The sequence below is a fragment of the Contarinia nasturtii genome, unplaced genomic scaffold, assembly GCF_009176525.2.
Source record: "Contarinia nasturtii isolate CC-2019 unplaced genomic scaffold, AAFC_CNas_1.1 Cnas_scaffold_2806, whole genome shotgun sequence".
In the NCBI taxonomy this organism is placed as follows: domain Eukaryota; kingdom Metazoa; phylum Arthropoda; class Insecta; order Diptera; family Cecidomyiidae; genus Contarinia; species Contarinia nasturtii.
In genome coordinates, this window is record NW_022200123.1 from 989859 (window position 1) to 1001785 (window position 11927).

At 34.8% G+C, this 11927-nt stretch overlaps 1 protein-coding gene across 1 annotated transcript in view; it reads right to left on the reverse strand.

Annotated features, from left to right (window-relative positions):
• LOC116349166 (protein TIS11) overlaps positions 1-8395 on the reverse strand; it is a 51651-nt gene extending 43256 nt beyond the window's left edge. Inside the window, exon 1 of the mRNA XM_031780473.1 lies at positions 8132-8395. Coding sequence (XP_031636333.1) covers positions 8132-8233 — 102 coding nt within the window. The 5' untranslated portion in view covers positions 8234-8395. The remainder of the gene's footprint in view (positions 1-8131) is intronic.
• Between the last annotated feature and the right edge of the window lie 3532 nt (positions 8396-11927).

Here is an 11927-nt window from a genome sequence, read left to right on the forward strand (position 1 = left end):
GAACGGATCACTGAATTGCATTGCATTTATGTGTGTACGTGAATTGAAGGAGAGAATTTAAAAAAAGCAGTAGATGAAGTGATCGTGCCATGTTTGATCCAAACAGATTACAAGTTCCAGACAGAAAATTTATAAAACACCGATTTATGCGACACATTTTGTAGGAGAGAAAAAAAAAGTAAGTAAACGAAACAACATCAAATCAATATTGAACTCTTTTTATTTCAAAAATCAGTTGGTGTTTTTGTCTCTCTTTCCCACACACACACAATTGATCCAATGATGTGTGAGCGGTCTGTGTAGGGGTATTTTGTTGGCACTCTGCGTTTTTTTTTAATTTCAGTTTACCGTCTCCTTCCTTTTTGCGCATGGTTCGAAAAATGTAACGAAAACGGAAAAGAAGACAGAAAAAAAATCAGAGATTACAGACAACAACGACACCAACCGAAACATCGACCAAAAGTGCATTAACAATCAAGAAAACGAAAAATAAAAAGGAATTAAACTAACAAGACCCAACGACAACAACAAAATGCTGTTGGATAATATAAACATGCAGCGCGCTTATAGGAGCCACAGCGCCGAATAAACAAAAATGCAACGTACAATTTTTAACCCAATGTGTGTTATGTGCCGTGTTCAATTTGAAACAAATTCAAGAGAGAAAAAAAAAACAGGCGACCGTCGAAGGAGACGAAAAGAAGGAAAAAAAACACCAATCTCAAACTAAACAATATTTTACTCGAGATTTTGTGCACTTAACACATACACACACACACATTGAGAGAGAAAGACATGCATACATGTGTGCAAAGAATTTTTCGTTATGCGTTTTGTTCCTCTCTTCACAGTGTTTCATTCTCAATTACTTTTTATCTCGTCTTGTTTTTTTTTTTTTTTTTTTGTTTTGTATGCGTTGTTCGTTTGCTCACATTTAGCTAGAAATAATTTTTTTTAAGGACAAAAGCAAAACCGAAACGAAAAGAGATAAAGAGCTGCATTGAGTTGGTATTTGATGTACGCGCTCGGCGTGTGTTTGCGTCGTCGCGGGTAGGAAAATATGAAATAGCTTGAGCCGAAGAATGAAAACGAAATATGATGCAGGAGAAGAGTGGAGTAAAAGAACGAGAAACAAAAATTATTGTAAACACTTGAAAATCGTTTCGAAGAAGGAAAAAAAATGCTGGGCGACGATGGGTTTCTCGTTAATAAAAAGTTATTATTGAGTTTTAACTCAATGTTGAGATTGCTTAAAGGGATAGATTCATGTTTTTTTCTCTCGTTCTACCATTTCACTAGATGCACGCATATGTAATAATTGTCTGGTGTTTTCAAGGTTCAAAACCTATTAATTCTTTCATTTTGTTCCTTTTTTTCTCAATTTCTTCTTTTCATTCTCTCTCTTTCTCTATTTTTAACCATTAAAAACTAATGCTATGCTAAACGAAACGAAATTATGCAGCACCGTAATCAAAAAACGAGATTTTGGGAGGAGAACTAGAGAATAAGAAGAAAAGTCGATCGAATAACAATAAATTTGTTGAGGATCGTTACGGATCCGTTTCGAAAAAATGGAAAACGATGCCGACGATTAGAGATGATCATTATCACATGCATTTGCACACATGGCACCGTAACTAGGCAGCGTGAGAACCAATCACACCAAACCGAAAACAAAACCATTTCTCTTAGTTCTTGCAATCGAATTAAAAGACGATATATTAATATAACACATTTTGTGTGATGGTAAACGCCATGTTGATCGATTGCCATTCGTTGCGTTGGCAAGTGATAATTATCATCTCCTGCAAAGAACCTTCTTGAATGCTTTTGAAATTCAACGTCTTTTTCGGATCAATTTATTTATTTTTCATTCTATTTTTAATATTATATTATTTATTTGCGATTGTTTTGTTGCCTAAACAATACCGCACAATTTCATTAAACAACAATGGAATAACGCATAAAACAAAAACTGAGATGTTTTGAATTGTGGAAGTGGAAAACAACATTAAAAAAGATCAAATAAAAATTCGTAAATTTGTGTGTTTTTTATTTTGAATGCGTTAAGCGATGAACACGATGAAAAAAACACGTGTTGACACTGACGCCTCCGCGCATGAAAAATATTTTGCTACAGCATTGTTTGCATTTATAGAGAATTTGCGTGCTGTCTTCAATTTACACACGAATATAATTGTCGCTATGGAATAATTCTTCTGTGCGTAAATCGGAATTTAAAAAAAATTCCATACGCTCAATATGGCAACCGATCTGGAACTTCATGCGCATCCATTGACGTCATTTGCAGAAGCGCCAGATCGAAAGTAACAATTATTAAATGCTGTAATCGAGTCTTTTATTCGACCATCGTTTTCGTTAATATAAAACTTACTTTATGGTTAGCTCTATTATAGTTTCGGATTTTAGTGAGGCAGCATAGCGGCGACTGCGTCTACCTTTCACTTTCATTTAACATCCAAAAAAAACTAAACCAAACCATTGAGACGCCAAAAGCGGTGTGCTTGAATTCAACTCTCTTTTTTCAGGCACATAGTGTCCGTCGCATATAAGTGGTATCCGCCGTGCAAACACAGACACACACACATTTATATATTTTCATTTCAAGATCTGAAACAGATTCAAAACCAATGCGCACATGAAATAAATAATATCAAATGTTCACTTCACAGTCGCGCGGCTCCAAATCGAAATGAAGTTTAAAAAAAAAAAAAAAAAACATTAAAAAAATAGAAATTCTCGTTGAACGGCCAACGAGCAAACAAGTTGATGAAAAAAAATGAAACCGGTAAAATGGCGCTGGCTCTGAAATGAATGCAACAATAAAATTACTTTAAGCCAAATTAGTTTTTTGTTTGTGGTCTGTCGGCGAATATGTCGATTAAATTGCCCACTGCAAGAGTCCATTGTGATTTTTTGTTGTTATTCTTTCGTTTGTTCGTTATCCAACCAAAGCTCGAGAAATGCCAGCCAAACTGAACACAAGAGTGAAAAGATTGTGTGTGTGTGCGCCAGTAATCTCTCATCACAAATGGTACGATTTATGCATATCGCAAACGAAGTAACAAACCGATCTTAATCACTATCGAGCAATGCAGCACACGGTACATATTTAACAGTTGATGGATGCGTTTAACTGGGAATTAGTTAGAGCCAACAAATGCGCTGCAACGAGATCTAAAGCGGGAACACAATAACCACAATCTCAAACACTGCATTCCAAAAAAAAATCCAACCATTTTATTTCGATTTCAATTATGGTGAGATTGAAAAATTTTCTTTCTTCAAAGCACACTAAAACTGAGTGAAAATGGTTCGTTCAACTACATCAGCCACAATTGTGACTAAATCAGTTTAAAATCAGGCCTTTTCGTTGCCCTTCCATCTTTGGCAATCGGTTTCAATGCAAACTTTCCATTTCACCAAAACTTTGCCAATGTAGTTAAATACCGTATATGTAGAGTCTCATTTCCGTTTTACAAGAACATTTTGTTTGCGTGCACATTTAAATAAATCACGGTTGTGATTAAGATAATCAGTTGACAACCCTGTGATTGATTAACCGCCTGTTGAGTTCACAGAAACGCAAAAAAAAAAAAACGATTTTTCTCAGTCATTTGATGGTTTTTCATGTTTAATTTCATGATGATGTGTATGCAGAGCCATTTTATTTTGAATTTGCATTGTACGAACTGGAGGAGGTCAACTGAGACGGCCTTTGCGTTTCTAATTTTACGCTAACGAATCCAAGACAAAAGCAAAGACTTTTTTTTTCATCGTCGATTAGACAACCAACGCTAATCTTTATTGTTGACGCACACTTTTTTATTCGGATGCACATGAAAATATTCGTTTGGAATTTACAAAGTGCTTTTTGGGTTTTTCAAAATTTGATGTGATTGCATAACATTCTCGTAAACCATCGACAAATATGGAAATGAAAATAGAAAGAAGAGAATTTATTTTGATCGCATTGTGAAATGACGTAAAAAACATATCATCGATCACCATCAATAGATTAACAACTAGCGGATATAATGTAACCAACACAGTACATGAATACATTGTCATACGAAATGTGCCAAACTTGCCAAATTGCCTAATACTTTTTTATGTTTATTTTTTATATTAACAGTTTTGTTATGGTTGCTGTCTTTCTAACTCGATTCATACACATTATTATTAATTTTGTTGTTACTTTTTTTCATCATCGAGCGACAGTGTTTGCTTTGGTTTTTTTTATTTTGATTTTGATGTAATGGCATGGTTGGTGTGTATATATATATATGTGTGTATTATTGAAATTACGAGTACTTTGTAATTCAGTCACTTTCTTTCTTTCGTCAGGTGGGCATGTTTCAACATTTTAATTTCGTGTTTCTTTGATTCAGACACCATAACATGCTGTTGCGACGAACATTGTGTTTTCTTCTCTCTCTCTCTCTCTTCTTCAAACCTCATAGTAAATGTGTGAGAGCTAGACTGTATGTGATTTTGTTGGTCCCTATCGGGCATGAATCGAAATGTAATAATAGCGCGTACAATGCAATATCGCCCAAAATGATAAAAAAAAAATTATTCAAAAGAAATGTGAACAATGCAATGCCAAAAGAAAACTAAATGAAATCAGGTCATCGCAGTGATAATCTATTCAAATCATTAGGTGTGATTTATCATAATTGAATGTGCTTGTCGCGCATGAATGCGGTAACGATTGTTTTTTTTTTCGCGATCGCATACACAACTTGGGACAAGATTTGGAGGAGGCGTCATCAGGCGGAAATTTATTCGAAAGAAAGTGCAAGGAAATAAATAGTTCGATCAAATTTTTGATATGAACAACAAGAAATACCAGATTTTTAATTTAAAAATAAAAATAAAAAATCCGTGAAGTTATAAATTGCATGTTCCAGTTCGTTAAACATACGAAAAAGCCAGTAGCGAATATGCGCAGGTTTCATTTTGATCATAAACATTATTTTTGTTCGCTCGCACATTTCTTTCTCGCCACATTGCATTACAAAATAATTTTTGTACATTTTATTATGGCTCACATTACCACTTCTTCGTCCGTAGTCTCTTTCCTTCTGCTCCGCATATTTTCTTCGTCTTCTTCTCCGTATCGACTGTATGCGCTTTTGTATAACAACTTGTGATTTGGTCAATTTGCAATTAACAGACACTTTTTTCTGGGCTTTGTTTCAATTTATTTACGTTTTCTTCTTCTTCGGCTCGGTTTTTGCTACACAATCACGATGTTGTTTGTCTTCGGCACTTCATACAAACGTTGGCACGCTGCTTTTCTTTATTATACTTTTGCTATATGGTGTATGTGTGTACATATATTTTGTTTTTTCATTTCTCTTTTGCCAATACTTTGTGCCGTCAATTGATCGGAGTTAGAGTGCGCACGGAAAAACAGTTGTTTTTCGATATGATCACAGATTACATAAATCTCTTAGAGCGATGTATGGTCTGCTAATCGCAATAGTACTATCTATAAACGGAGCGCGAATATATTTCGTATATATGTGTGTGTATGTCTTACATTTACGAAAAAAGCGTTATAGGCAAAATGTAGCGCCGTGTATTTTTTTGCAGGTTTGTGTGTTCGGCAATCGATTTTATTTTCTGCTTTTATTTGGATTTTCTGTCAATAAATGTGAAAAGAAAGTGAAATTTTTTTTTGAAATGCTTGCATTCAATGCAAATGGCTCTTGTGCGCGTGCGATTCAATGATTACATTTCGCCTCTACTCAACTTAGTTAGCTGCTCTGGTCAGTCTCTCTTGACTGCTACCTTTTTTTTGAATCTTCGCTTATTTTTGTTGCAAGTAAATTTCAATTTCTTCTTCGACTTCACACAATATTATAGTAGTGAACCGTGTAAATTTATTGCTTAGCGTGCGAGAGCAAAATCAGCGTCATTCAATTTCATCCCAATAATTGCAGTTCGAGAGGAATGAACAATTTGAAGTGAGAGACAAAAAAATGAGAGTTTTTTGTTTGCGTCAAGAGAGCTGTAATATAAACCAGAAGCAATTTCAATTTGAAAATTGATTTTTAAAAGCACATTAGTGAATTTAGCCAACAAATGACTTGGGCCATGAATATATCGTGCACAATCAAATTGAGAATGATTGAAGAAAATTAACCGAGATACAAAGCCTGCACGCTTGTACACACTCACAAGGTTTTTTGTAACGGCGACCAAACAGAATATGAGAAACAATTGAGAAATAGCAAGAAATCTAGTTAGTGTGTAATGTGCAAAATTAGAATGGTCCACAACTGATTCGAATGGCACAGCGATGAATAAAAAAAACACACACTTGTTAATGTATGTTTTGCATGATGGAAAATATTGCTTGATATTGAAATAAATTGAGCGTTATTGCTTTGAATGAGAGCAGACAACGGAAGCCCGCCTCTTTTTTTCGGGGCGAAAAGATGCAAAACAATGCCTACACGCTCAAAGGCAGTTTCACAGTTCACTTTATGCCACACACACACACACATATATATCTTTATTACCGAAAACATTGTTTTTTTTTCTATTTATTTATTATTTTCGATTGAAACATGAGTAATGCATGTTTAAAAAAAAATCAACAATCAGCCTATACATTTCATTGTATTTCTCACAATGTATTTCTAGGCCCATCTAATAATTCTCGCCAATTGACCAAAGAAATTATTTCAATTGAATATGATTTGACGGCTGTGTGTGTGTGTGTGCTTGGGCATCGCATTCTCAAGTTTCGGCATTTTGCATGGATTCGGTTATGAGATTCAATTCAGCCAATTCCAAAGAATTTTTAAAATTGAATTTAAAAGCATCGAAATTATGCTTCAATCAAACGATTGTAAAACATGCGACGAGGGTTGTCAAAATGTGGGAACTTCGTTTGATTCTAATAAATGGAATATCTATATATGAAGTGAACGATGCTTGCAATAAACTAATCAAGTACCCGCATCCACGCAAGCCGTACTCGACGAACGAAAAAGAAAAATGTGTGCTGCTTCCCTCTGCTCAAAATCTCCAAATTGTTTTGCGCAACGGCAAATTGTATTCGTTCGAAACCACAGTCGCAAAAGCAACAGTTTAGAGATTAAGACAGCAATCGGTGACAGATCGCTTTATATGGGTGCTTGTCCTCTACACTTTTTGTTGTTGTTGTATTTTTATGTCTGTACAGTCGCATGTCAATTAAACGGAGTGTTCCGTGTGTGGCAGACTTCTATAAACTGCATTTGCATGATGAAACTATATATTTTTTTTGACGATTTCGCTTTTATTGCTATTCATGCGCTGTTTTTTTTTTAAATATTCATTCTCTCTACCTCGTGCTCATTTTGAACAACAATTAGGGGCGTTTTTTTGCCGTATTTTATACCAGCGCGTATAGCAATCACACAATTGTTGCTATTATACCCTCATCAACATCATATGGTTCGGGTGTTATTTTTCATCACACATTTTATCGTTTACACCAGTCATAAATTGATGGAGCAACAACAAAAAAAATGTAAATGCTGACCGAATGCACGAAAATAAAATGCCGAATGACTTTTGAAGAACGAAGAAGGTTAATTTGATTCGACCGTATTTGGTGGATGTGTGTGTGTGTGCGCAGATACAGTTTTTTTGGACAATCACTATTGCGTTTTGGAATTTCGTACACATTGGCGATGCACAATTCGGTATTTTTACGGTTAAAAAAATGGTACGATCGAGAAAAGAGAGTCATATGATGCCGTTGGGTTTGAACGAGTCATTCGGTGAGACATTAATAACGGTGTGTTGCACACAACAATGCAATCTAACAAATTCGTCATAAAAATCATCATTGTATCACTTTTTAAAGCACTATCTATGAGCAATACGAACAATTTCCGAAGTCACATTGTCACACTTATCTAATCAAATCTACTATCATTTGGACAAAAAAGAAACGTATCACACTGATCTCAAAGCCACTTATCAATTTAAAGTAACTACACATGCACATACAATCACTTTTTTTTATGAAGAAGTCCTACAGCAAATCTAGTCGCTATTTATTCACACAAAGAGAGAGAATTGGAATGTTTTTTTAATTGCTTACCTTTAATTGGATATCAGCAACATCATTCGAATCATTCCAGTCGCCGTGGAATTTGTTGTAATCCCAACATACGCCTCCGGTTGACATAATTGCTGTCGACATGTTTTGTTCGTCAAATTTAATGAATAAAAATAGATGTGTTATTGAATTGCGTACTGCTGCTTTTAGTTTCTTTTTACAAAAGATCGAATCTTTTTTTTCTTTTAATTTTATTGTCGGTCACACTTTATTTTTATTTTTTTCCAATTTCTACTCTTCACACACTGAAACTTTTTTCTTTTTGAATTTCGGCACGTAGGTATTGACGCAAAAAATATTTTGTTTGATGATAATAATAATAAATAATAATAACACTACATGTACAGATTAAATGAATGCGAAAAAAATAATAATAAATTAAACACACGAATTTTATTTGTTGGTTTTTTTGTGTTGTTGTTAAGAGCAAAAAATGATCGAGTTGACAGAATAAAAACGGCCTGACAAATTCGTCACGAATGTGCACTATGTGAACGAAAAAAAAAATAGAACTCAGATTAACGGATAGCCTAAGCAGTTTATAACACGCAAGTACGAAGTGCAATGTGAACCACTGGATAATGCGACAATTCTATTCTTCGATAAAAATTCTATTCGATATTTTTCAAGCGGCTACAGTTTGTGTCGGTTTAAGATTCCGTTCGAACAAAAATTTTTTTTTTTTAAAGAGTGTGTGTACCGTTTCTCACGTTAAGCACAAATGAATGTATTTTAATTGTCTTATACTTGTTGCAAGCATGCGCGCACACTTTCAATTTCGTTTGAATTCTTCGGAAGTGTTATTTCAAGTTTATTTTATTGGGTTCATGAAACTCACTCAATACACAATTTTAGCGCAAATGTTTATCGATACTGAAACAATATCAAAATGTGTGTGTGTGTTTTTCTTTCGCTCTCTGTTGTTTCTCTTCGTTTCGAAAATTCGATTATATTTCCGTATTTGACCTTTTCGTTAATTTTGTGCACGGGTGTTTTTTTTTCTCTTCGTTTCAGTTTATTTTGAAAACTTTCTCGATGCTGCTGCAGGTTATAACAATATTTTGGTTGCTTTAAAAAAAACAGAGTCTAACGCGCACATTCACAAATATCGTTTTCGGTGCTTCAAAAAAAATTGTTGCTCCTGTCTGATTTCAAATGTGTCTCGAAATTGACGAGCAATCGAATGACAGTGATGAACAAATATATATATGTTATTTCGGTTACGATTTATTTCGCAGATAACTTGTTGTGTTACTACTACTGTTATTGCTGTGTTGTGAATTTATTGTATTGTCGAACTATTTCGTAAAATAAATTTGCTTTGCGCCTGTGTTTTGCTGGTTTCTTTTCTTCCTTTTTGTGTGTTTCACTCAACGCGTGCGCTATCGACGCCGCTCGTTTGTATACTGAATTGTTTGTTAGGTCTGGAGCTTAGTTCACTGTAAATGTTTCGAAAATATATATACTTTTTTTTTTTCAACAACACAACACGCATTCGAAACAGCAGCAACGAACACAACGTTTACACAACTACCATCACACGCACACGCTTAAGCCGATCGTTTCGAACACACTTCACAAGCAGTGCGACTGTCTCATTCGTTCGATCGTGTTCACAATGTGTGAGTGTGTATGCATACAATGTTTGTTTATTGCTTTAAACATTCGAATCCATGTGTGTTTCGGGAAGTTTTTGCATTGGTATGTGATGAATGCATACAGACTGCACAGTGTTTTATGCGCAAAAGACTTTGTATATTGTTTTTTTCTCTCTCTTTTCGTTCGTCTTCGTTCACAACACTCTTGTTTAGTTATAAAGATCTCGGTTCATACCATTTGGAAGCGGAATGTTTTCTTGTGATATGCCTAACAAATACCATCGCATTAACCAAACATTTGCCGAGAATACACTCGCTCTTTCGCTTGTATCGCGTATTGTGTTCATGCTATTTTTGCAGCACTGCTGCCTTATTTTTGTTTTCTTCTTCTTTTTCTTCCTTTTGCTGTATTTGTCGCCGTTGTTGCTTGTTTTTTTATTTCTTTTCTTCTCTGTTGTTGCTTTCTTTCACTTTTTACTCTCTGTATGCTTTCTGGCGAAAAATTACGCGATGCATTCGCGTAATGTGTGTATATATATATTTCTTCGTTTTCTGCCTTCGATCGGGCTTCGTCATCTTTATTATGTTTGTTTCGATAGTGAAATGTGCGCGGAATATATACGTATATATTGCGTTTCTCGCTCTGCAACTTTTTTTCCCAATACTTTTTGTACTGGTTCGCGAGTACAGAGATTCAATTATGTAGCAGTTGCCAAAAGAGATCGAAGCATATTGTTTAATGTTGCGCGACAATTTGTCTTGGTCGGACGATGTATTTTGTATTGTGTTTTTTTCCTCTTTGCTTCCTTTTCTTGAGTGTGTGTGTATGTGTGTGTAAGTCTCGCGCGCATTTCACATAGTCACGGTTTCTCATGTTTTTGCACCGATTGCATAGTACACAACGTTTTTTTTTTGTCTATCGAACATCGTTCTCTAATTGACTGATTTGGCGAGTATTTTAATCAAATTCCGTGCATTAGAGTAGGCCCAAGATAGAGAGAGAGAGAGATAGAGAGAGAAAAAAAGGAAAGCGTATCTTTGCTACTACAGTCATACAATGTAATGAACAACTTTGTTCCTCCTTAAATACATCGTTTCATTCTCGACTCTTTTTTCCCATTCGTGTGGATATATTCTGGTGTCGAGGTGTAGTTTGGGCGATTGTTAAATTGTTTGTTTGAAGTAATGTGTATTGGAAAACAAATCGCCGTCTTACTAATTAGACGCGAATGATTGAACACAAACAACAAAAATTCATCGCATAAATTTGTACAGGAAAACATGATCGTTACATGAAAATTGCATGCAACTAACATTACTTTAGTATCCGTGTATGTTTGTGTGTTTTTTGTCGGCCGCTTGATTGGCGTAACATTTTCAATATTTTTTTTCTTCTTCGAAACAGTAAATTCGATGAACGGACAACAATGTCAATTTCAATGCCAATTTCTTTGTACATCGTAGAATAATCGAAATAAAATAAAAGGAAATTCCTTGTGACAAATACAATTTTATGGAATTGTTAAGTAAATGGCAATTGTTGTCAACGTTGATAACTTCATAGAGTAACTATAAAATATATGAATGTGTTTGGGAGCAAATCAAAATCCATGCGGGTCTTTTATTTAGAAAAATAAAAGCAATCATGAATGAGAACAGTCAATTCAACGATAAGGCGGCTTGTGATAAGCATAATAATTCAATTTTGAAATGTGTGTAAGAGTGTGTTATCGTTTCCTCACTTCATTTTTCTTAACAAAAAGATTATGACGTTCGTTTTTTATTTCTTTTTTTTTTCTCTCGCTATGAATTGTTATAATACTTTGTAACGTTTCTCGTGTCAACAGTCAAGCCATTTGGATTTGATACGAAATCATGATTGAAATAGAAACGAAAATTGCACACATTACCGACTCATTGTTGACATGAACCGATGCCATTAGACATAATTTAATAAACACACTTTCCATTTTTTTTCTCAACGGTCGCATTTGAAATCATATACAACACACAACATAGTTGATGCAATCGTGTCTTTTCGATTGGCCTTTCGGATGGTTTGGTGGGAAAAAAAGCCCATTGGTTGTTATTGCGCAATAATAACGACACGCGAGCGCTGATTTTTTTTTCGCTTCTCGAAATGCTTCTGATCATTGAATCGATGTCGATGTCATCCGCAA